The sequence below is a fragment of the Ptiloglossa arizonensis genome, chromosome 7 (genome assembly GCF_051014685.1).
Source record: "Ptiloglossa arizonensis isolate GNS036 chromosome 7, iyPtiAriz1_principal, whole genome shotgun sequence".
NCBI lineage: Eukaryota > Metazoa > Arthropoda > Insecta > Hymenoptera > Colletidae > Ptiloglossa > Ptiloglossa arizonensis.
In genome coordinates, this window is record NC_135054.1 from 18,443,764 (window position 1) to 18,471,112 (window position 27,349).

The 27,349-nt window shown below is 44.3% G+C and overlaps 1 protein-coding gene across 1 annotated transcript in view; it reads right to left on the reverse strand.

The window, feature by feature from the left end:
* The window catches only part of LOC143148878 (uncharacterized), a 101,717-nt gene that overhangs the window by 20,759 nt on the left and 53,609 nt on the right, over nt 1–27,349 (reverse strand). The window contains exon 4 of the mRNA XM_076315667.1: nt 2,577–2,726. Coding sequence (XP_076171782.1) covers nt 2,577–2,726 — 150 coding nt within the window. The remainder of the gene's footprint in view (nt 1–2,576; nt 2,727–27,349) is intronic.

Sequence of the window (27,349 nt, forward strand, 5' to 3'; positions counted from 1 at the left end):
CTGTGTTGTACGTGGATGAGATCGATAGAGGAAGATTGCAGAAAAAAAAAATTTTTTTTGGTCAATTTATAGGCCTCTAGAAACGGTACAATTATTAATGGAAATGTTAGAAAAGAATTGTATCGACATGTATAAAGTAGAACGTTGCAAAGAGTGGTTTCCCTCTTAAACTCGAAAGCCTAGCAATCTTCCCCTCGAGAATTCGGTTGAATCCGTATTATAATTGGACGATACTCGATTAAGTGTGTATTAGATCCGTGTTGCACGGCTCGACGTGACACGTACGGATTGTGTTTGAGTTAAATTTGAATTACGCTGTCTCAGGGCCGAGTTAGCTTGTATTATGTTGCTGTTAAAATTAAATGGCTATTGGCTCGGCACACGGGAAAATGAAGTCTGGATCAGAGTCGGGTTAAATTCGAGTTAACCTGTATCACGTTGGGTTAGATTTTAATTGGTCCGCGTTATGTCAGGGTCCGTATCGCATCAGGTGCTGTTTACTTGCATTAAATCAGGATACGTTGTGCTCCATTCGCGCGTGTAATTATACCGGACCGTCGTTAGGTCTAAATTCGAGTCGAAACGAAGCAATTGAACCACTCGCGAGCCATACGGAATTTAATATTCTTCCCTGTTTGTTGTTCAACCGTTGAAACGGTCCACACCGAGCTCTCGAGGTTACAATGCAACGGCCTATCCCGCGTACCGAGAAATCAGCCCCGAAACGTGAACCACCCTCGTGCAATTCGAGCGTTTCTTTTTGCTCGAGCCCCTCGCTGGCAGCCATATTTTTCCACCCTTGTTTTGCCAAGGGTTGAAGTTATCCGTGGACTTCTCGCGAGCTAACTGTACCCGACCGCTGCTGGAAACGGGAGGACCGAGTTAACTAAGCGCCTTCCCAGCACTTTAACCTAATTTATGATTATGGTTCCGCGGCGGCCTGGACTTCCTTTTTTTTTTCTCTCTTTCTTCCTCGCCCCACCCTCTCGCGAAAGCCCTCCCCTTCCCTCTTAAAGCAGCCCGGTTGTCGGATGTAGCGCGCCCGGCGACGTCCGTCCATTTGCATTGCGCGCGGCGGTCGCGTTATCATTTTAGGGGAAAGGATAGGCGGAAGTTGGTCGTTAACAGGGGGTCGTGGAACGAGCAACGGGCTGCAGAGAGGTTGGAAAAAATAGAACGGTTCGCGGTGGAAAAAGCGGGCGCGGGGATCGATGGGAAGTTTTCGAGGGCAAAAAGGAAGCCTTTGTCTCGGCCGCGAGCCTCCTTTACCGACGAGAAGTTTCCTTTCGAGCGATATGCGGCTACCCGTGGTTGCATGAAATTTTACGGTCATCCCCCTGCAGTCTCCGTGGTCCCCGTGACTTTTTACCCTTGAGTAATGAATAGGAGTTTTTCTTCCGACGATAAATGTTCAAGCGTGTAATTGGACGGGGGTAAAAATTCCGCGGAGCAGCTTGTGTGTCGCGTGACTTTGAGCGGTTGGTGTTTTGCGAGAGGAATGTGGAATAATAAAGGAGCAAGGGAAACGGTGTTTGCGCTGCAACGACGTTATTTGGAAACCGTCGCCAATCGGGGATTCTTAAGAACGGTGTCGAAATTCGTTGAATTTCGAACATCGGCTCGTTGCGCGCTAACGAACTAAATGATACTCGTTTGGCAACAATTTAAAGCACGGGGCGAAGTATGGACGTTCTGTTCATTGTTTCGAAAGAGAATAACAGACTACGAGGAGGAAAATGAAATTCGAGTAGGGTTTCCTTTGCGAGGTTAAAGGAGATTCGAAAGTTAAGTATTCGCCCAGTTCATCGTACGTTACAAATTTAATTTTCCCGTAAATTTCGAGCTCTTCTGTTAGAAATTGTATTCTCTCTCCAAGGTTCGCTCTTATGTCAGAAATCGATCTTTTTTTAATATTCCGTGTATACGAACATCGGTGCAATTATCATCGGAAAATGTTCAAGGAAGAATGCAAAATTTATCGGTGTAGTTCTCGGAATATTAAGAAAATTACCGGTATTTCTATTCCGTTACAAATTGATGCAAATGTCGACCGAGACCGAAGCACCGGGACGGTAAAAATTTCTTGAAAGTTCTTGGAATTCAGTTTCAAGAAGGAAGGGCTCGAACCCAGTTATTTATACGAGCAGACTGTAAAAGATATGGGGAAAGGCGGTGCTTCTCTTTCTGAACGACGACGGATCGATAGACAGTTCGAGGAGAGAAATAAAAAGAAGCTCGTCGAAGATCAAAAACCGATGGTGCAGCCAAGCACGAACGTTAATGAAGCAGAATTCCTGATTTCATGCAAGGCTGCCGCTGACGGCGTTCGGCAAGATTTCATAAATTCCCATCGAGACTTCGGCGAGGCTTGTTCCACATTTCCCGTTAAAATTTCAAATCCAGAACGATTATCATCGATTTTATTCCCGTTCCGTCGTTAACGTCCCCTGGATTGCTCCGTGATATTTTTTCATCGCGTGTTTCAATACACGAGGCGCACAAATGGTTTACTCGTACCACTAGACATCGAGGTGTACTACTGGAGCGTGTCTGACCGTGACGCTTAATCTACTTACCGAGGATACCCAAGCGAAAGTTGATGGTGACGAAGATGACGTTGCCATAAGCTGCCAATATAGTGCCGTCGTAGGGATTGCCACTGTTCCATTCGAAGCTCTCCCCGTGTATGAACACCATCACGGGGTACTTGCGTAGAATTTTCTGACCTGCGAGCGAAAATACACGAATCGTTAACGGGGAATCTGCTCAACGAGACGGTGAACTTAAAAAACAAAAATAATAATTCCTCGTAAACTTGGCAATATTTCTCTCGGCCCGGACGATCGGGTCTGCCGCGAATTCAAATTATTCGCGATATTCCGTTAATGTAACGTTCGCAATTATTTGCACAAAAGAAAATGATGATTAAATTCGTACTTTGAAGTGCCCGGAATATCTGCTCGTATTATCGATCGGTCAACGGGAACGAATGCAGCACTTAATGTTAATTGAAATTAACCTCGTTCGATTAAATCGTTGAAAATTTTACGTCGCTTATGAGCGATTGGTAAATAGTGAAATAAATTCTTACTCGTTAATTATACGCGGAACGTTCATGGAAATAATTACATACATTTTACCGGGAATCTGGTCGTATAAACGTTCAAATGTATCGGGGAGTAATTATTCGTCTATACTTCGTTGCTCCGTGTTCGTTCAATTTCTATCTAAACGGTAAATCCGTCGATCGGTAAAAATTAACGGGTGAAGGTGTTTCGGTCGATACGAGGAAGTGGTCGAGATCGACTAACCTTCGAAAAATGAAGGAAAAGGTAGCCGCGATATTTCAACGAGGCTCGCCGAAAATGAAACGACGAGCCGACTTTGGTAAACGACAAACAGAATATTTCGAGCAAACTTTCCCCCCTTCGAGTAACAGTTACCGTGTCGGGGGAAGCGTCCCCTTCGCTTATTAGCAACAGTAATACCCCGTTTGAATTATGATTTTCACGAGGGCGTCCTCTCTCCGGCAGGGCTTTTTCACGAGGGCTTTTGATTTACGTCGCTCGAAAAATTATCGGCCGAGTTTGCCTATGGGAGCCGTCGCACGCGTGAAGTCAGGTCAGTCCCAAAATTTATCACTCTCGTTCCCTCGTGCAGCCACCATCGACCGCGCCACTGTTCACCAACTATTCACTGTGAGTTTTCAGCATTAGGGGTATCTATAAATTCTTCTCTCCCATCCTGTAGACGACGTAGTTTCCTTTTAGCGAACGATCCACAAATTAGACTAGAGAGAACCGCCCAGTCACCCCTACGTTTACAACCCTCGAGATTTATCGCGGGATCTGTTTTACACGATTCCGGTTTCCCTAGAGCAACCAACTTCGCGCTGACATTTGAATATCGCGCCGATCGAGCTCGAATTAAACCATACGCTTATTCTTACACACCCCCCGAGCACACTATGCAACCCCTTCTCGAGTATCTCGAGTATCGAGCGAACGGGGTAGTTTTCGATCGAAGGTTTCGTCACGGTGTATCCAATATCGAATTTTTCAACGTACCTTGCCACCTCCAGGAAAAGTAACATATGTTATACCACTTTCTATACATTCTTCCCAAAGAAGAAATACACAAACATCGGTCACCCGTGTACCTTTCATTTGATCGTCCGAAGTGTGACCGAGGATCAATTTTATTTCCGTACTCGGTTCCAGGAACGCTTCGCATTTATTTCAATACTTGCTCGAAAATTCCATCTTTGTAAAGTACACTTTCCAGAACAGCCCGTGAAGTTCACCCCCCTAGGAAAGCAACAAAGAGATCCCGGTATGCATCTCCGTAAACTGTAAACTACTCGGACCGTTACCGAAGAAACGGAACGTCGGAATGTTTCTTTAAAACCGGAGAAGTCCGTTGGTCGGGTAATTTCCGACGGAAATTTCGGTGGTAGTCGTTCCGTTGGGTACTCTGCGCCTTCCTCTTCCCATTTTGTATTTTTTTCTTTTTTTTTCGAAACAGTGGTAATAATGGCGGCGGTGCGCGCGTGCCCAATCTCGAAAACCACCGTACGGCGTTATCGCGTTCATCTGGGAGTCGTGGTGGGGAAAAAGAGGGTGCTTTATTAGCCGCTACCCCTCGCGGCAGATATCAGTAATCCCTCGCTTAATATTTTGCGCGGAGAGTCGAATTTGTTATGCTAATGCGTGACCGTAGATCTTCCCCGGCGGCTGTCCGGGACGTCTGCCGGGGTTGCGAGGAAATATTACAAGTAAACAGGGAAGAAATAAAGGTCGTGACGACGAACAGGGGGAACGATCGGTGTCGTTCACGACGTGTTAACACGTTTATGGACTGTCAGAGAAATATCGCGCCCTCCTAGGGATCAAATTGAATCATTCGACGCCGAGGGGGCGTAACCGTGCGTCGCTTTTACGGGCTTCTTTTTTTTTACACACGGATACGGTCCTTCCTTTATCGCGCGATCTTCCATAATAACTTTTTATCGCGGTAATCGACCACCAGCGGCAGATTCTCGTAGGTTTTATTCGTTGAAATTGCTGTTGGAAAAGGTAGTCGAGAATACTCGGTGTATTCGTATTCAGTCGCACGGGGTAACGATGTCTCGTTTAACGTTCGTAAACCGGAACCACGAATTATCGTCGAAGAAGGTGTACTGTGGAAACTGTAGTCGCTCCGATCGAAGAAAGTTTCGTACTCGTTTGTTCAAAAGGATCTTCGATACGTCTTTTTAAGATATGTATCTATTTATTCACATAGTCGAACCCTTTACCATCTTCCAGTATAAATATTGTTGTAAAGTGCAGATTATAATATCTGGTTTATTATAATATGCAGGGATCTCGCGTATCTATTAGTATAGTTATTGTACATATAAGAATATAAAGTTCGAAGAAATGCGTATACAGTGATACGTCTCGATGCGAACGACAGCAGTGTCGCGTGGTCTTTTTGACTCTGGATTTGGAACTCGACTAAAAAGAAAAACCAAAAGGAAAACGGCCAAACCGTGACAAGTTCTTAAAACTGACATCGACATCTGGCACCCTTGAGATCGTTGTTGCGTTCGTTCCAACAAATATCTTTCAATATTTCGTATAACGAAACTTCTTTATATTCGATCCAAGTAAACGCAAATTGCATACAACCGAATGCAGTTAAAGGTAAATTGGTTTACGTTGGAAAGAATTTGTAAAAATTATTTCACTGCAGAAACGAGACTTCGAAGTGTAGAAGGGAGGATTCTTGATCGTGAATCCGTGCAACGATTTCGATCGATAATCGAGACGATGTAATTCGATTCGGGGACCGTTTCGTCGATAATTTTTATTCGCGATAACGCGATAACGTTGGTCGATCGAGCGAACGATGTCCGGTTAGCGCGACACAACCGAAATGAAATTTTCATTGGACGCAGTCGGTGCCGAGTGCGAGTTAGTTTACCAAGTATCGAACGATTTCGGCCCAGTTGGGTGGATTTTCAAGGCAACCATTTCGCCGAGCAGAGACGTAACGAGAAATAGGTCGATGCGATCATACGAAAGGCACTCCTGCAATAATAAATGCGCCGCGCGGCCGCTTCCATGAGATCGTATCGACCTATTTTCTCTTGCGTTTCCCCGCAAATGGCCGCGTTAAAAAGGGCCTCGTGCGATCCCTCCCCTATTCACGGGATGGTTCATCTTCGTGGTTAATGACGGGGATTCATCACCGCCGAAATGTCAGAAGGATGCTCGGAACGTGCAACGAGCGCGTTAACTCGAGAACCGGCCGGCTTGGACATTTTAATTAACTTTTGTTTTTGGGTCAGGGAAATTGATTTTTCCGCGCGCGTACGATACCGCGCGGGGCGAGGGAATCAGCTGTGACGACGATACTGTCAAGACGATGTGAATTCTTGTTTTTTTTTAATTGAACAACGAATCGGTATCGCGACGGGGATACAAATTTAAACCGAAACGCGGCGATCTCCTTGCTCGTAATTTCGCAGATTAAATGTCGAAAATTTTGCCAATCAGTGGCTAAGAATTGTTTCGAAATTTAGTGGAGACGAAGTATGGAAATTGATCGAGGTATCGGAAACTTTTTCTTGTCAATTACTGTGAATTACGATGCGAAATTCCTGGTATTATTTTTCATTAGTTGACAATATAAGACGGTACGATATTTTATACACAATTTTTTACACGGTTGATCGTACTCAATTTTGTACTTCTGGGAAGTGAACCATCGATGTATAAGTAGTCGACTGTAAGTGTCCCACTGGAGAAACAATTATTTATATAATTGTAACTTATCTCCTTTCGAAAACTCGATTTTAGTGACAATATCCATTTCACCTTCAAAGTATACTATGTGTCACGAAGTACAGTAGTTTCTTCGTCGAAAGATACAATTACTCAAAAAAATGCTATTAAAAATTAAAAAAAAATAAGATGAATTCATCTCGCTCGAAAGGTATCGCTCCAGTTTAAGATAATATTTAAGATAAATTAAAGTATAAGATAAATTCACGAGCAAGTATCGTTCGAGATTAGAAACACGATTCAAATTCCCTCCAGAGAATCCTCGAACAGTTCTCGATCGCTCTGAATTCACCAACGGGTATTTTATAAACGTGCTATCTCCCTCGAAAAATACGAATTATATAATCGCTTGGAGGTAGACTGACCATCGGGTATTTCGATGCTAACGAGGAAAAAAAGGGGGGCCGGAAAAAGCGTGAACTGTATCGCGGAGATAAAAGTAGGAGTATCGCGGTTTTAAGCTCCGGCCGTGAAATTTCCATGAAAATTAAAAGTCGGATCGATAGAGTCCGCTTGGAAAATTGACGCGCGAGTATACACGGTACGTAGATATCCTCGTCTCGGTGGATCGGTCGTGGGCGTGGATCGAAGTTGTAAATCAATCAACGTGGATCTATATCGTAATAAAAAGAAGCGACGTCGCCGGTCGTGTAGCTGTAAAATGATATCGCGCGGTAAACTTTTGCCCGCGACGATATCGAGCTTACCAGACCGTGTACGGGAACATATTTTACGTTTAAACCTCGTATACCGCGGACTACGGCCGCGTTTCGTAATATTACAACACTCGAGCTTCACGAGGCAACGATATCGCTGGCTCGCGTCTAGAAAACGCGAGAACGGGGGAGAACGAAAATCTGCCGAACCGTTGTACATATTTTCGCTATTGCATTCCGCGAGGAGACGGTATTTCGAAGAGTACTCGCGACACGGAGTACCACTACTCCTCGAACGATCGTCTTAAAAACGGATGAATCTCTGTATCCGCGCCGATCGCGGTAGCGTGGTTTCTTCGTGGATGCTTCTGCTCTGAAATTAATTTCACGCGGTGGTTTAGACACCTTTGGAATCCACTGAAGTTGATTTCGTAGTTAGTAGATCGTACATAGTAAACTCGTACGAGTTTCGTTGAAAAAGAAACTCTTGAGAAGATTCACACTTTCGAGGAAGCGCGACTTTTACTTGTCATTGAACTTGAAATCGAAGGAATGAAGGTTCTTGGTATTCCACGACAATGGGTGAAATGAATTCTGAACCACCTTGGAATCTATCGTAGTTTCGTTGAAAGGATCAGCTTCTTGACAAGATTCGTTCACTTTAAGAAGCTTTGGCTCGAGTTCTGTTTTAAACGTAAAACTAACAGTCTATATAGTAGTCGATTATATTGTGTAAATATATAATTTCTCTGTAGATTCCCCATCATTCGTAACATAAGGTGAAATTAATTTCACACAGTCCCCTTGTTAGAATGTACGACAGCTGAAGAAACCTCCGTGAAAGTATTCCTGTCTTCGAATAAGCTCGCACCATACAAGCTTACACTCGAGTTGTATTTACGTTCGACCCTAAAAACGGACAAAAGTCAATATCGTAGCTTATGTCGCGTGCGACAGCATAGTTTCACCGTCCACTCCCACGTCACCACAGCTGAAATTAATTTCAAAGCGTCGTTTCGACCCCTTCTGGAACCTGTAACAGTTTCGTTGAAAAGGGCCGATAAAACGCGTAAAAAGATTCATTTTGTCTCGAAGCTCAAGCTTGCGCTCGAGTTCGACTTATCTTCGGATCTGAAAGCGAACGAAAGACCGCATCGCGCTATGAGCAATGGTATAGTTTCTCCGTACGTATCTCCGTGACAAAATTAATTTCGCACCGTCGTTTCGACCCTCCCTCGGAATCTATAACGTCCCCGGTGAAAACAAACCCCGTGAAAAGATTCATACGCGATTGGTCGAGTGGCTCGGTACCGTTCGGCTGTACTCGGATGGTAAATCAACTTGGACGTCGACCTTAAATTTCCACGCGTAATCGAACGTCCTCCCCCTCCCCATTTCGCGTGGATTCGAAACAATAACGGGGAGAGCGCGAAAACAATAACTCGACATCGACGATACCGAAAAGGTTGGGGGCCGATAAGTAACGGTTCTCGGTGCTCGTAAAATTACAAGTTCCATTCCTCTTATCACACGTGGGCCAGGTTTCGTTACATTGCTCCTAACAGCTCGCGTAACTTACGCTCCCGCGGAATAATTCGCGATACGAATCGACGTAGTCGCCGGCCGTTGCGTTTCTGCATAAAACAAATCAACGTTCGATTTACGAGGCCCCGACCCTTCTGGTCGCTCGACGAGAGGGTAGGGGGGTCAGGTGGCACAGGAGGGAGGCGTTTTTACCGCGGCGTAATCATTTTTATCGGCATCTCCCTCCGCCTCTCGCCCCACCGGGCGCGCCACCCCCGTTTCTGACCGGCGTCGGATAAATATTTATGGCCGGCGTATATACGGCGCTCGGACGTCGATGGCCTCGTAACTCAGTCTCTCGTACGGCCGATTTTCTTTTATGGACGCCGCGAGCGACGCCCTTCGCTCCGGAAATTTACTATCGAACATCGAAGCGACCGGTCTCGAAATCCTGCGATTTTTGAGCATCTCCCGGGTCACCGGGACCGTCGAAAACGCATCAACGTCGTCAACGCGCGGAACGATGCAATCGGGGTTGGGTGGCACTCCCATTGGGTGGCAAACAAGTCAACTAACGCCATCTGGCGGCCGAACGAGCAAACTGGGGCCGACCGGGGTTCCCACGAACGCGGACAGATGTCACCACGTGTCGCGTTTCCGTGTATTCCAAGACTTCCGCTATCGATACCGGCAACTTCGTCCGCGTTGCAAAACGATGATACCTCTACACGCGCAGAACTCGAAACCAATCCATCGAAACGCGAGAAGGTAGCGTTTTGTTTTTTTATTTACGATTTTACTTATCGAGAAATCGTTGGCAAGGAATCTTACACGGAACTCGTTCGAATTTTCCTCGGTTTTCGTAAATATACCATTAGAAATAATTATTAAACTCTATTGTATTTCAACGATGCGATTATTCCGAGTTTGACTCGTTGGTAGCATAAACGAACTTCGATGCTTCGACGTGTGCAACGTGTCGTTGAAAGGGGATCAAGATCGCTCTTCTTCGCGGTGAGAATTCCAAGGGAGAACGAAGCAAAATCGATTCGAAGAGTCGGGGAACTCTGAGATCGAAGAATCGACCACGATTGGACGAATCCGCGCGAGTCTGTCCCTCGAGATTGTCGTCTAATGGATTCGAAAGATGGTGGACGCAGTCTCGCGCGACGATGATTAGGAACTGCTTTGGATTCGGTTCACCGGGAACGGAAATGTTCGGGAACTTTGAACCGACTCTCGATGAAGTTCGACACTGGCTAGGAGCTAGATTTCCTCGAATTCAGGGAACCGGAAACGGTTGGAATCGAGAGAAAGTGATTTTTGCCGAGCAACGAAATCCTACGGTTAGCTTCTCTGGAGGATCGAACACTCGACTCGCGATACGGTCTTTGTTGGGGTCAAATTTCGGAAGCATTTAGGCCACGAGGTGAAACAATTGTTCCCTGTATAGAGAAACTTCTAACGAAAGTGGAGAAGTTTTTTAAAATTATCTTGGTAGATTCTTTTCGCGAGTTATCGATCGGAAATTCGTGGATTTAGAAATCTTGCAATAGTTATCACTGCTCGTGAAATCGAATTCGAAGTATCTTCCAGATGATTTACATCCTCGATGTGAGGCTCTTTCGAATGATTTTTATTGAAATTCCTTCGCAATGGGGTGTATGGAAAATCGTAATTTTACATCGTTCCGCAGCCGAGTGAGTTGAACGAAGCACGGTGGCCGTTATATTATTCTCTCCATCAACGCAAACTGATACCTATTGCACATACGCGTTCATTGTATACCGGCCATTTAACCAGCCGTGTACACCCTTCGGTTAAAGCTAATGAAACGCAAATGGACCTCCTTTCCTATCCGTGGACCGCGTTTCTCTGGAAAATCGGGTAAAGGTTACGGTAATAAGCGGGAAGGGTGGTAGTAAAAGCTCGAGGGTTGTTTTCGACGCGCTGCAGCATCGGAACTGAACTTCATTTGGCTCCGGGCAAAGGTCGTAACGCGACTTGGCACTCCGCGAGGGAACATTTCCTCGAGTTGCGCCCGTCGTCGCGTTTATGAAACCACTTTTTCACTCGGAGAACCAACTTCGAACGGGTCGAAGGTTAAACGATGTTTTCGCGTCGAAATCGTTACTCGAACGATTAACAATCGTCGTTTTGTTCTCTGTATCGAAAGGACGCACTCGTTTCCATCCTCGAGAAACTATTTACAACTTGCCAGTTTCTTCTCCATTCGTACGACCATCCGAAAGTGGACTTTGGTGAACTTTTCAGTGTCCCAGAAACCGTGTCCTTTCGTATCCGAAAGGTATTCTACAATTATTCTACAAAAGTACGAAATCACTTTCGATTCGATACAGAACGGAAGCTTCTACGCTCCTAATTACCACCGCTATTAATTGCTACGTTAAAAGCGTCCAATCTGTATTTGCATTCGTTGAACTCGCTTTACATCCGCTCCTGAATCACCGAGGTACGCGAACGAGCAAACTACCTAATTGAATTGGAACGATGGAACCCAGGTGTGCCCAAGGTTCCACGAACGGTAATTGTAACGCACGGATTATCGTTGCCTCGTACTTGGTGAAGAACTTTGTTCCGCTGTTTAAATGGACTGTGTGCTTTTTCGGTCGTGCTTTTTCGTATCGGATTCGGTCGGTTCGTTTGAAAATGGATTTAAACGCCGGAATTTTTGCCGGTGTAAGGATCGTCCGTGTGGCCGGGTTCTAACCTTAAATTACCCGAGTATGGTCGAGTTGTTCTACCGTGGAAATAATGGAAATTAATCGTACTCCTTGGACGTTCTCTACGGGGCACTTTTACGTCTGGATTTCGTGCTGGAAACTTGTCGTGACATTCATCATATCCCCTCAACCACCCCTCTTGTCACGGTACTAGCGATAACGGAAGATCGAGCCGAGGAACCCGGCTCGTTTAATACACCGACGTCGAAGCGGGCGAGTTTCGATATGAATTTATCGGCGCCACATTTTGCCAGACAACAACCACTTTCGAGAGCTTCCCTCGACCCGGCACCGTTTCGCGCAGGCAAAGTGCGAAGTCGTGTCGTCCGCTTTTTACGAGGTGGCCGTGCCGCGAGAATCCTGAGGAACAGAGACTGCCGAACGCCTGTTGGAAAAATGGCGTAACACCCGGCTGCGAGGAAAAGCCGCGGCGTTTTCCATAGCCGTGGTAGTCAGCCGCGGCGCCGGAAACTCTCGCGGTTCGTTGCCTGTTACTCCGCGAGCTCAGGGCCGTGACACCGAAACGTTAATCGAGCAGATGCTTTCGCGACTGAACCAACTGAATATCAAAACCGTGTTAGTGTAATGTAAATTAACTCCATTGTAGTTCTACTAATACACTACGCTTGCGCAATATCGTACGACCGTTGCGGTAATATTGTGGTGTAGTATTTTACTACAGGTGGTATAAATAATACTACCCCGTTAGTGCGTCACGTAATATTATAGAATTGCGACGTAGTTTTTGTTACTAGTATGTATAGTAATTATATAACATACGCTACTGTAGGATAATACTAACGTAGATAGCAGATAGTAAGTATAAATAGTAGATAGCACTACTACTACACTACCAATAATACTATTAAATTTATACCCTTTACTATACTAAATTCGTTAGTATATTATCTAACTACTTTCTAATACGAGGGATACATACCAGTAACACTAAATATTGCACTACAATTACTTTGTTAATTAACTACTTTTCGCTATATAGTAGAGGACTGACTATTATTATTATTATTATTATTAACAGACTATAATCGTTGGTATATATATAAGTGTAGAGTTAGCACTACTATTCCAACACTAATATGGTAATCAGCCATTAAAGTTTAACCTCGAGTGAGTAAAGAATTCTCGGGAAAAATAATTCTCGACTCGCGAAGGTTTCGAACCAGAGACCTACGCGGTGGCAAGCAAGCACGCTACCGACTACACCAAGAACGCTCGAAGAAACAGTCTCTTCCGGCTCCCACTTGACTATGGCTAACGCTCCTCTCAAAATACAGCTGTCTCATTTTGAATTGCAAAGAACGGTCCAGGCGTATAATAATGTTACATTTTTCTCGACTACGGGAGGGGAGGGTGAGAGGTCGGGAGGGCACAGCGGCGTCAGGGGTAAAAAGAATTTCGTCGTAGCCGTCTACTTTTCCTTCTGCAAGGTTGCACAGACGGCTCCTGTACGGACGCAGCGTCATATTACATTCGTCTCCGCATTTTCATCTCAAAGAATTATGGCTCCTTTGAATGCTCCTCGACCATTCACTTTGGAGGCCCTGGAAATCCGTCGTTATTCGCCTCCCGCGTGCGAGTCGAGCGGATGGTATGCATCTTTTATGCAGAAACGTGTGCACCTACGAGTAACTACCGATTCCGTGGCCTGTCCGATCCTCTACCGGAGAAAGATGCATCCTCGTTTTCGAGCCGAGCTCCTCTCCTCCCTACCCCAATCTCCACTCGGTTGTTCAACGTATTCATTTCGTCGCGAATGCGTATCGGATGAACAACGATTCGACAGAGGACTCGACGAGTGTCTGCATCCTTCCCATTCACCGATTTGCTCATCCGATACTTCCACTTGTCTCTGCAATTATGGGGATCCGTTGGTAATTCGAACATCGAGATACTCCAAAATCTAGTAATGCCAGGAATCGTCACAAGTGCATTTTGTTACGCGAGCAAAGAAACACTACGCAAGTATTTACGATTACCAATCGTTGAGAACGAAACTACGAAATTTAGTACAAACTACGAGAACGAACTAGAAAATCATCCGAATCCTCGAGCTGTTAGCCTTCCGGACTATAAATAACAGAAGAAGCTCAAGAGCATCTCTAATGGCTTAAACACACACTACAAAGTGTAACGCATAGAAGTGCTGCGTATAGAGTTTCCACTTATAGTACATTTGCTCGTAATCTCTCCGAAGTGGATCAGTCGCAAATATTCTCGTCCCTCTGAAAGAAGATCTCTCTCTTCCGTGTAAAGTCTCCACTTATGATACATTTACTGGTAGTCTGTCAACAGTAGATCAGTCGCAAATATTCTCGTTACGCCTAAAGAAAATCACTCTTTCGTATGAACACTCTCCGGTTACGATACATTTGCTCGTAATCTCTCAGGAGTGGATCAGTCGCGACCGTTCTCGTTCGAAAAGGAAATTGTCTCTGTTCCGTCTAGAAACATTTACGAAAATTCGACTCATCCCTCCGGGGTTACGGATTAAAGAGTCGATCGGCCACTGAGCAACCTTCGAGATTCGCTTAGCGTTCCTCTCTTCGCGGATCGTCGTTTCCCTCTAACAGCTGTCCAAACAGAGAAACCGAGCTGCGTCGCGACAAAAGACACCAACGAAAACGAGGCAAGGCGGATGAAAGACAAGCGAGTAAACAACGGGACTCGCTGAAGGACGAATAAATGGCTTCCAGGCTGCATCGACCTGGTTGAATGGAACCGTTGGCTACGGTCGTGGATTCCTATCGTTAAACAAACACGATAGATTCGCCATGTAGATCCCCGGGAAGGGAATTTTCGTCTCGTAAGGACAGAGATGGAAAGGTTTCCTCGAGGCCAGTCGGCTTTCTTCTACGTTTCTTCGATTCTATCCTCCGCCCTCCGTATCCTCCTGGCTCTTTCGTCATCTTCTCTTTATTCTTCTATACCTTTCGCTTCGCCAACGGGGAAACAGAACCGTGAGAGATCCGAATGCTCGATACGAACAGACTGCGGTGTAGATACATGGTCCGGTAAAGCCTTCCATTATCCTGGACGACGCTATTCAATCCAAGCTACACGTATTCCGATGTATTACGCGGAGCGTCTCGAGTAGATAGGGCGTCGCAACGATCGCACCCTCTCACGTGCGCCGTTCTCCATAAACGGATCCGTTTATCAGTGCCCCCGTCCACCCCCGTCGTGATAAACTCGCAACCCGGACACGAGGATACGTCAGCGCCGCGCGAACCTTTCCAGAACTTCTTTCTCCCGCTTTCGGAGATACTCGATCCTACGCTCGTGTTTCTCGCCGGTTTTTGGTAGCAAACGGCCGGAGATCGTTGTTGAAAGACGACACGATCGACTTTGACACGAGATTTTCGAACACCTATCGCGAAGATCCAGGACCTCTTTGGGATGTCTGTGAAGTTTCTTTCAGTTCACAAACTGTGAAGTTTGTTTGGGGATTTTGATTAGGTTCTTCGTTATTGGACGATCCATGAGTTTTGGCTCGTTTATTGGAAATTGGAGTAAACGGTAACGCGAGATTGTACGAGTTGGTATCGTACGGTAGGTAATATTGTCGAAAGAGTATTTTGTAGACTTTGAGGTCCCAGGATCTCGAAAAAGTCCTTCTGAAATTTCTTTAAGATAGAGAATTCTTTTTTTAAGAGATTCTTAGAAATTTTAGTCCCGACTTTTGCACCATCTTTGGACAGTGGGGAAAAATAGTAATCCAGGAACGTAAGAATTAGATTCACACGTTCGATCGAATTATTGCAACTTTCTCCAGAACTTTCACAGAATTCGTAATAGGGACATTGATCGGTTCAGAATGTTCAAGTCTACGTTCCTTAATCTCAATACCAAAGACCAGAATTAATCTCCAACGATCCGAGTATGTTCAAATGTTCTAGTAACTGTCCTAATCACCCTCAACCCTTTTAAAGATATTCCACTTAGCTTCCACTATTTCTTTAATAGATCATAGAAAGAAAAAATAAAATATGTAACTTTCGTCCTTCAGTATTTCCATTCTTTCGTACCACTATGTCGTTCAATATACAATACAAACGCAAAAATAATAACGACACCTCGAATTTAGCTTCGTCCCTGGCTTCCTATTTTTCTTCGTTTCTAGAATAACAACCTTCAAAATTTGCACGCGATCTGTCCAATATGTTCCAATTTCTTCACCTCGAAGCAAAAACACGGTAGTTGCTCGCTTGTTGGAGGTAAACTGCACCAAAGACTATGTCATACCCTTTCCACCTACTTTCGACCTTATTCCTACTCCCACGGTTTTCAATTTCGCGGGTTGGAGTAACGTTTCCAGACATCTTGGCGAGAAAATGAAGGTAACGAGCGAACACAGTCGCCATTTTCTTCGCGTGATCGTCGCCGCGAGCTGAAAAATCGCGCGACGCGTTCCAAGACGAATTTACGCGTAGATGGACGGAGAAAGAAAAAAGAAAAACGACCGGCGGACCTCTAACGATGCGGACGATTAACGTTTATTCCACGGATAATGAGAATCGCATGCATAATGAAGTGACGTATGAAAGAAACCGGGGCTCGCAGCCGTCGTTTTTCTATCGATATTCCGGAACAATGCGAACCGTGGCTTGGAGTATTCGTCGAACGCTGCACCCGCGTAGAAAACTTTTCCGACATTTTATTCCCACTTGTCGATTTCAGGGTCTCCTTCCTCTTCCATCGAACGACAAACTTTTCCCGAACATTTCCACTATGAAAATGTTAATTCAATTTAATTTAATAATAAATTCCTACGTAGGCAGAAATTTTCGACAGGACACGCGAGGTTGCGAGGAAACTTTCAGCAACCAAATATTAAATCGAATCGTTCGTTATCCGATGGGGATAATTGAGGACGGATACCATTGTTCTTCTATTTAATCGAAAATTGAAAAGAGATGACTTCGAACAGCATCGTTATTGAAATTCCAGAATTCCATTGTGGGTCGCTAGGATCGAAAATATGTCTCCGGATGATGAATTGTACAATATTCGTTCTGGAGAATACTGAAATACGAAGGATATTTCGTCAAATTTAAATTGACCCGTAGCTTGACGGTACATTCAAGTATTTTTCAAATATACTTGTGTTTGACGGTTGAGTCAATCTTTCGGTGCTTCAATTTCTGTAGCTGTGTGCAGCGTCTTCGCTCTTGCCTCGACAATATTGTAATTACGACGGTTAAGTGTCAACGAACAATGAATCTAACGAATATTAAATATTATTCTTCATCTCTCCGGAACAGTCGTTCTTTACACACAAATAAAACGTTGGAGAAACCGAGTCTCAGCAGCTGAGATTGTCTCTGCTGAAGCCTGGGAGCCTTTTGTGGAGAGAAATTTGTTCGAGGAACGAGTAAACGTTCTAAATTCTATACGTCGGGGAAAAAAGTATTCAAGGGATCAGCAAACATCCCTTTGAATTCTATTTCTGAGGGTGTTCGCGTACATCTTGGGAAACAAAACAAATCACGATTTGACGTTCTCGCCGGAAACTGTAATGGCGTGTTTGCTCGAAAAAAGGTCGACGAAATCCGATTCTAACGAGTAAACGAATCCGTGAGTTATCCTTCACCCCTATTTATCCCTTGTCACGTCACCAATGCTAAGTTATCGTTCTGTAAACCAACGAATTTTTATTCAAATTGGATGCGGCGTGCTTCTTCGTCTATCGCCCAAGGTGGCTCCAGCACCGATAAATATTACAAAATAAACAATTCTCAGGATGGTGCAAGAGGCGCTGTAGGATATACCGAACGAATGCCTGGAATAACAATTTTTCAATGGCCTACACTCCGAGTTCGTGTATCTTACGTTTTAAATAGAATGGGATTAATAATACGCGTTTCGTTTAGACGAACTTTTCTAAGGTGAATCTTTGGGATAATTTCGTGCAACTTCTAAAATGTAAACAAAATATGATAATTGAAAGTCTTCAAGTTACAATATTTATCGTACATTGATTCCTTTCAATCGAGGAAAGTAAAGTTTCATGATATTTTCTCTTTGAGAAATTTGCTTTCCGCGTTTGATAAAATTACCGACGATTAAATGTCCGTGTTTGAACTTTCGCGTCAATTTTCTCAGTAACGAAGCTTCGCGCGACAATAAAAAAGAAGAAAAAATGTTATTCCGTGTATTTCGTTCGATTCTGCGCGTGGAAAAATTCCACGAATTATTTTTCGCGGCAGCAAGAAAATGTGGAAGAAAATGTTGCGCGCAGAATATTAAAGGGCGCTAACGATCGAGGAGGCGGCAGCTGTAAATATCGCAACGTTCCGTGTAGCGCGAATTTAATTGCACGCGATAAATTATTAGCAATTATGTTCACCGCGGTGACATCAGCTCTCGCGGAGATATAATTTCACAGAGGCCCGGATTTATGTATTCCCTGCAATTTCAGTGTATTTACGTTCCGTCGAGAGTGAACAATAAACGAGGAAAAAACGCTGAACGAAGTTGCAAGCCAGAAGAGAGATCACGGTGCGCGCGATTCGTTTGCGTTTGCGTTTGACGTTAAATAATTTCACCCCGACCGTTCACGGTTCAAACTGCCGCGCGAATCGTTGTTAATGATTTGCGAAAACGAATACGGGAGACCGATGCATCATCGGTGACGTCAATATTTTATTCAATACCGCGATTAGGAAAACGTACAACGAACGAATTGTTCCCGGCTGGGGAATGTTTGTATATTTAATCACGAGACGAGTCTAGAACTGTATCGAATCTTTCGTTCGTTCTTTTTGTTTTCTTTGTATTATTATCGCGAAACGAAAGCATCGAATAAGAGAATGAAAAAGGATCCTCGAAACGATGGACATTGTAGATTTTAGAGAGAAACAAAAGTGGAGTTGGAGTCACGTGAACGGGTTAATTAAATACTCCGTGGAGAATAAAAACAAAAATTTTTGAAGTAATGGATATTGTAAAATTGAGAGTTAATATGGTCGGTCAAGTAATGGGAATAAGTGAATTAAATACTTTGTAGAAATCACTCGATTTACCTTCACATCGAGAGTCTCTTTTTTAATTTCACTCGAGAAAATAATTTCTAATTCGATTTCACAGTGGCTTCGAGTTATAAAAAAATAACCGAGACTACTTGTTGATTATGGTATACTACCTGGTTCGCATCGAAGGTCCACGGACCAGCTTGGTGATATAATTGCAACCGATTTAGAAACGTAAGTAATTGCACTGTACTTGACACTTCAATTTGCTAGATTTTGTATTCATTATTTTTCCCGCGTAAACATTTCCATTCGAATACATAAGACGAACAACGCTCCAGAGGTATCCTCGCTTACAAGTGTAATCAGTTTAAGAGTGCTCGTGTTCGAGCATCCATGATGTTTTGTAAGCGGGAAGCTTTCTTGCTTACCATACATGAATTGTTTATTGCGTTGCTCGAACTAACCGGAGAATTGCTCGCGTGTTTCGCTGCGCAGAATTGCTAAACATCGGGGATTGGAATGCTTCGCGTTAAACGTATTAATCTTTCGCGAAGAAAACCGTGCAACATTTCAAAAACAATACGAAAATCCAAACATCCTTGGAAAATCGCGTTCCACAAATTTTTCTCTCGAATCTCGATATAATTTTCCCGCGATAATTGCGCTAAAAATATTACAGAAACGTGTCTACGTTGATTCGATAAATGCTTGCAATAAATGCACTCATCGTCGTCTAAGTCGTTATTTACAGAAAAACAATTTCTCGAGACCTCTCACTGATCCCATTTCTTCCGCTACGTTTCTAAACTCTAGATTCGATATTTTTCTGTAATTAACCAACGAGTCGTTAAAATCCGACCAGCTGGTAAGAATCTATCGAGAAGCTCATTCGTTACTTCGATCGTACAATAGATGTTTGTATTACCATTGAGAGAAAATTCTATTCTCGAAAAGGACCGAAAAGGTCGAAAGTAATAAACGTGTACCGTTTCTCTCGTTACGCAAGAAAATGAAGGAACATTGCTCGTATAATTTATATCGGGGTTGCTCGGAGCCATCGATCCAAGATTTAATTACAACGGGAGGGCACGGCCTCGGCGCGATAATATAACAACGACGTCGTATCGAACCAATCGTCCCTCGAGCGAACCTAATAATGAGCAGCATTATTAAGCGTAATAACGTTTTTAGGTTGCCCGTTTAAATGCATGACGCGGTGCTCGCAGCCGCGGCCGAGTTATCCGATATTGCGGCGGCAGGAAGCGGCAAGGTTTTGCTCCGCGTCTAGATATATTTACGCGAGCCACGATAACCGGACTGTCCTTTTTAAAGCGGAGCTTAAAAGCTTTTCTGCCGCGTCCGGGAAAAAGCCCGTCGTAAACGCGATGGTGACCACGACTTTCGAGGAATACTAATATCCACGAGAAAATTCTTGCCAGTTCCGTGCCATACTGAATCCCTCCCGCCCCAGACATGACGTATAACGCGTCGATCCTCGGATCTCTTTCTTTGAACGTGATTTCGTGGAACAATGCCGCACAATTCTTATCGAGGGACACGGTTCGACGAACAACGTCAATATTGCGCGGCGTAGAGAAATTAGCGTTCGTGAGAGCACGCGAGCAATAACTTCTCGATTCGATTCAACGATAAAGTCTCGGTCCATGAACGACCTATGACAAGTAATTACAAGTTGCTCGTGTAAACGAGAATCGAGGTTTCGGATGGTACGGGGTTCGAACAGGGATTCGAATTATTGGAATTGGCTCAGCGAGAGTATCGATCATTCTTGGAGTAGATCCACTGGTAGATTTTACACGGTTCGAAGAATAATGTGAACGTTTAGAATTAAGTTTTGGGAAAGTCGGTAACCGTTGAATCTTATGGGTAATCACGGTTTACTCTTATGGGTAATCACGGTTTGGTCGCGTAAACGAGAATTAGGGTTTAAAATTGTCTATTTTGACTCGACTTCGACAAGCGATTACAATTTGGTCGTGCGACAACGTCGATATTGCACCGTACAGATGATGTAGAATTCATGGAAACCTTTGAGCGGTAACGTCTCGAGTGGACTGTACAGGAAGTCCTCGATAAGTAATAACGGCTACTTATGTAAACGAGAATCAAGGTTCGAGACAGTTACACGGTTCGACGAACAACGTCAATATTACGGGGTACAGAGGAATTAGTTTTAGCGGGAGCCAGTGAGCACGAACTTCTGTCTTGGATTGTACAGGGAAGTCTTAGTCCTCGGACGCACTTCGATAAGTAATCACAATCTAGTCGTGTAAACGAGAATTAAGGTTCGAGATAGTTAGAAACACCTGGAACTTCTTGGTATCGAAACACCGGGGCTCCTAACTGTAGATTACAGAACAAAGTTGTATACTCGCAATATTGAAACAGACATCGGTGAGTAATAGAACTGTTGTACAGTGTACGGTACGTTCGATCTAAGGGACCCTTCGTTTGCTTATTCTTTATCAAAACACAAAGAGAATTCTTAATTAGGATATACTTTTGTGCGCCAAGAGTACAAAAGTACATTCAGTGCTTTTGTACAAAAGTATATTCGGTTCTTTTGTACAAAAGAAGAGAAAGAAATCGATGATTAGAAAAATAGCAACACCCTGAAGTTTCAATATCAATCTTTTCGGTTACTTTTAACAGACGAAGAGAAAATAGAAAAATTCATGATTTTCACTTGGTTACGGCACGACCTATAGCGACACGAGTACTCGATACTGCGGGTAGTATAATTGGGTACATAATTCGGGGGTGGAATAATTTTAATCGAGATGAGGTGCATCGAGGAGCAGAAGGGTCCCGTCAGCGTCGATCGTCGCTGAGTGGTTTTTCGTCACCGGATACACGGAGGGTAGGAAGCGGGACGCAATGTCCGACCGTGGCAAATAGTCCGGCAAATTACAGCGGCGATGACTGGCGAGCAACGAGCAACAAAGTGTGACTACGCTGGTAGCTTGTAGTTTACAGGGTAGGTCGACTCCATAATCTGGTACAGAGGAGCCGGCGAATTCGCGCGGCGCGTAGAACACGAAGCCAACGGGGGACGAGGGACACGGGGGTGAGAGAGAAAGGGTGGCGATGCGCTTTTGAACGACAGAAGGAGCCGAGAGAACGACGGAGCGAACAGGTCGGAACAAGGACGAAGGAAGCCACGTTCCTCGAGCGAACAGTGCGAGCGAGAGACTCGAGCGGATTTCGGGTGAGTCGACGATTGAAAAAGTTCACGAGTGGGAGAGAGAAATTGTAACGAGAAGAAGAGAGAGAGAGAGAGAAGAACACGAGAGGAGCGGAAAGAAAAAACGAGGGAATACGAGAGAAAGAGAGAGACAGATCGAGAGAAGATTGGGAGAGTTTTGAGAGAAGGAGAGAAAAGCTCGCGAGAGAAACAAAGAAAAATCGAGAGAGTACGAGAGAAAGAGAGAGAGAGATCGGGAGAAGAACACGAGAGGAGCAGAAAGAAAAAACGAGCGAATACGAGAGAAAGAGAGAGACAGATCGAGAGAAGATTGGGAGAGCTTTGAGAGAAGGAGAGAAAAGCTCGCGAGAGAAACGGAAAGAAAAATCGAGAAAGTGCGGGAGAAAGAGAGAGAGAGTTGTGAGATAGAGAGAGAAGGAGAGAAAGGAACACGAGAGAAAGAGAGAGACAGGTCGAGAGAAGATCGTGAGAGAGTTGCAAGAGAGAGATAAGAAGAGAGTCGTGAGAGAGAGAGAGAGAGTACGAGAGCGTGTCAGCGAGAACGACAAAAGGAAAGTTATGAAAATCGAAGTCGTTATTTACCGGAGGTTAACCGATGAATTTCTTCCCGTTTTTATTTCCCGGTGTCTCTGGAATTTTACGCACGTCCGTTCCGTACGAAATTGCAGCAAGGAATAGCTATTTCACGTCGAACTGTTTCCCGCTTTGCGATTGTCTTCTCCAGCCGTGGGCCAACGTGTCTCGAATTTTCTCCCGGGCGGGTAATTCGTCACAGCTAACACGTGTATACACGCGAACGTGCGGAGAACCGTGAGCGTATGAACGTGTGCGCTTCAACGTTGCCCCGGACAGGACGCAAAGAAGTAAATAAATGTATCGGAGAACGCGTTAACTTCGTGCGTCGATCGTACGAGAGATAGAAACGAACGAACTGTGAGCGTGGAGGGAGCTTTGCAGCAACCACCTATAGAAACGACGAGCTATAAACGTGTAAAAAAAAGAACACGGGGGATCCACGGTGGCTCGTACAAAGAGAAGAAATTAAAATTTCGAACGCAGCGAGGTACGTAATAGAAAACCTTAATCATTTTACCGGACTCTTTACTCACTCTACAATGGAACGTAGACACGCAATTTATGGATCTCGAGGTTACATTTTTGTATGCGTGAGAAAAATTTATTTGATAACTTAAACACATTTACGTGGAGAAAGTAAGAAATCCGAAACGACGTATTGTATTTACTTCTTCAATCGCGCCGTGTAATCTCTCAAGTATGCTTGTACGCTTATCGACACCCTGTACAGGCTAGGGACGATTTTTTTGCGTACAATTATCACCGAAAGATAACCGATCGAAGGCAATTTACCAAAAAAAAAAAAAAATAAAAACAAGTAACAAACCGTGTAATTTTTCAAATACGTTTAAATGCTTATCGACACTCCGCAGACCATTTACCAAAAAAGAAAGTAACAAATCCGAAAAGACGTATTCACTTATACTCATTTAATCGCACCGTGTAATTTCTCAAGTATACTTGTACGCTTATCGACACCCCGTAGAGATACTAGCCTAGGGACGATTTTTTGCGTACAATTATCACCGAAAGATACCCGATCGAGGGCAATTTACCAAAAAAAAAAAAAAATAAAAACAAGTAACAAATCCTGAGAGACGTATAATCGTACCGTGTTTTTCAAACACGTTTAAATGCTTATCGACATCCCGTAGAAAGAGAGAGAAAGAGAGAGAGAGAGAGGTTACGCGTCCAGAACCAGAGGAGGAACGACGATCGTTTTATAGGGACGGAACGAGACGAAGGTCGAAGGGGGCGGGTGGTAGCAGGAAACAGGGGCGAGAGACAGGGAGGGTGGGTTGGCAATTTCGAGCGGCCAAGCATGTACTCGTGTCCCGGTTGTTTGTATTCGCAGCGGCGGCATTGCCTCGAGCGTCGTTTTCCGAAATTACGAGCCGATACCGTTACAATCGGTTGAGCGATGCACCGCCGCGGCACGTCAATCGCTATATATTTTCTGCTAATCGATCGCCGCCACTTCCGGCCGAAATAGATCACCCAGCCTAGACGCCACGGGCGCGTCGCTCGGCGTGGAAATAACGGCAATGAATTTACCGCGGTTTTTGATAGCCCGGATTCAACCAAACCCGTCGCTCGTCACCCTGTCGATCGAATATTGGTCACACTCGAGTCACGAGTCACCCCCTTTCAACGACGGGAGCCGACAAAAGCTCGCGCCGCGTCTTCGAGGGACGTACTAACGCCTAATCGATCATTCCGCCTGGAGGATCGATCCGATCGATTGCAACGAGTTTACGTTACTCGAGGCAACGCGTCGCAATTACCTTTCTTTTTCGGTTTAATCACCGTCGTTTATTAAGCGAAACGCACGCCCGTGGAACGCATCGTGCATCATGTAGCCCTTAATTTGTCAACTGTTTGAAACATTAAATTATGAAAACAGTGGGTACATAAAGATACATTATTCCCGGTCCAATTTCCATTTATACCACCATATAAGGATTACGCGGAGATTTGTCCGCGCGTGAATTTACAATTTGAATTTAATTTCTTCGGCGGGAAGTGCGTTACGTTTAATATATGTATATGTGTATATATATATATATATATATATATATATATATATATATATATATATATATATATATATACGGACATTCGAATAAAATCATGAGTTCCGGCGACGAAATTTCACCGATATACAGCCCACTCGATGGATAATTTTCCACGTTGAACGAGGGGGGAAACGTTCGTGGATTTAAGTACAATTAGACGTACGATGGTGCTTCGTTATATCGAGTAATTAATTTCAGAACGGATGGGAATGTATTTTCTAGTTAGATCGACAGTTTCTAGAGTAGAGAGTGCTGTTCGAATTCAATCTACTTGGTAAGTAATTGTAACTCGTGGATATGAATAATTTATTTCCGATATTCTCACTTCTTTTTGTGTCTGTAGTCGAATCAGTTCGAACGCTTCAGCGATTCGAGTACTCGGGGAGTTTAATTCGAGTACTCGACTATTTAATTATTCGAATAATTCGGCGATTCGAACATTTCGGGAATGTAATTCGAATACTTCGGCGATAGAAATATTCGGGGAATATAAATCGAATACTTGACTACTCAAATATTCAAATACTCTGGTGATTCAAATATTCGAATACTCTGATGATTCAAATATTCAAATACTCTTGTGATTCAAATATTCGAATATCCTTGATTCAAATATTCGAATTCTCAGATGATTCAAATATTCGAATACTCTGGTGATTCAAATATTTGAACACTCTGACGATTCAAATATTCTAATACTCTTGTGATTCAAATATTCGAATACTCTGGTGATTCAAATATTCGAACACTCCGGTGATTCAAATACTCGAAATACCAAGAAATATAATTTGAACCCCTCTCGAGAAATGAACTTCCAGTACTTGGCTATTCAAGAATTCAAATACTTTCGACTCCGACGAACCCAAATTGACCTCTCAGTGCCACCGTGCGTGCCCCACCGCACCGTTCACTTGCCCCACCGATCGCTCTCTTGTCTCTTCGCTCCTCCCACTACAGATTTTCTGCTTCCCGGTGAGGTACACTCGTGAAACGTAACGGTAGAGATTCTAATTGATATGATTCCTGGACAAACGAGTGAACGTGAGCGGGTCCATGATTCGTCTAACCGTGGTACACATAGATTTCCATAGCGGCCCTTCCAAAAATTCACATTACTTACGGAACCCATCCATTTGAGTGACGTTTATAGAGGTCGCCCACGGAGCTACGAATTCCATGCAGCTTCGCAACGCTGAGCAATTCGAGCGTCGTCTCGGTACTTGGTCGAGCACCGCGTCCGGCCTTTCACGCGTCGCTAACCTCTCCGCCCGGTTATTGCGCATCGAGTCGAGTCCCCGCGAACGAATTAACGGAGCAATTAATCAAACGCTTCGGACAATCAACGGCCAGGGTTACAGCGGCTGGCGAGCGGTTCCAGCAATCGTTGCGCGCTGATACCAGCAAGAGTAAGCCCGAAACGGTCCCCGACGCGCATAATGACGTTTCGATGGATCAACGCGTTAATGAGCCTCGACGTTATTTACTTCACCACACCCTACCTTTTTCCAGCTCGTTCCGCGTCTCTTTCAATCGTTTCGCTGAAATTCGTGCGGGTGAAACACGACGAGGAACTCTTAAGTAGAATCGGAAGGCACCGGTCAGACACGAGTTATAATTCTAAACGCTTCCTTGCGAAGAAGAGATCTCTACAATCGATTTACAAAGCACTCGAATATCGTAGCTGGGTTTTTAAATATTTAACAACGATCGCGTGATATTAAAAAAGAAATACCTGCTCTAAAATTTGTAGCGCTTCGTTTATTTTACATTTTGGTAACCGTATTATTCTAGACGCTCGGGTAAAACACTGTGTATTCAAATTCGTTTAATTTGCGTGTATACGTGTGTGTATATATATTTAATATTATTATTCGCGAATAAATCGTAAAATTAATCTGGCAAGAAATAAAATGGAAATCGCAACGGTGTTACGGGAAATTGAAAATTTCCACTCTGGTCGGTTTCAATGTTTCGGCGAAGACTTTTTCTACGACAACGAGTGGCAAGTACCGCACGCGATGCGCAGAAGACAGAATCTTTTCCGTCTGGGAACGGATGGAACCTTTCTCGTTTCGTTTCCCCGAGAAATAAATGCAACTGTTAATACCGTCCGCGCGGGATCCCGCGGAAATGGTGGAAAACGAGCACGACCAAAGGCAGAGCCAAAAAGAAATTACTTCTCGTCCTGATCGTTATCGCGTGCCGCAACAATCGTCCGGGTAAAATTCGCGTCCGTGTCGCCGCGCAATGGTCGCAACGAGATTCGAAATCGATTAGCGAATCGCTGGACAATTTTAGCCCACTCTCCGTCACACATCGCGGCGACTTTCCTCCATTGATCCACGCCTGGTAATATTTCACGAATCTGGATCGCCTATTCGCTCGCGATCATAATTGTTCGAACTCGCACGCACGAGCACCGTTAAAAATTTCTAATGCGATCATTGCCCGCTAATGCCCAATAATTTTCAAGCTTCGACCGTTCTCCCACGGGAATCCCCCGCGTTGCGTATCGACTGGCAATATCGTATTATCGCCGGGATTAGTCGAACCAAGCGTTTACAAGCGAATGGAATATTTTGAACACGAACTGTGGAATTTCTTAACGAACGGAGCAATTCGATTTTGTTGAATTTTTACCCACGAAAATCCTTGAACGGTGTCTTTCGTCTTGGTATTTTCTTTTTTTTTCTTTTTTTTTGCCCTGAAAGATTCACGCGAGGGGA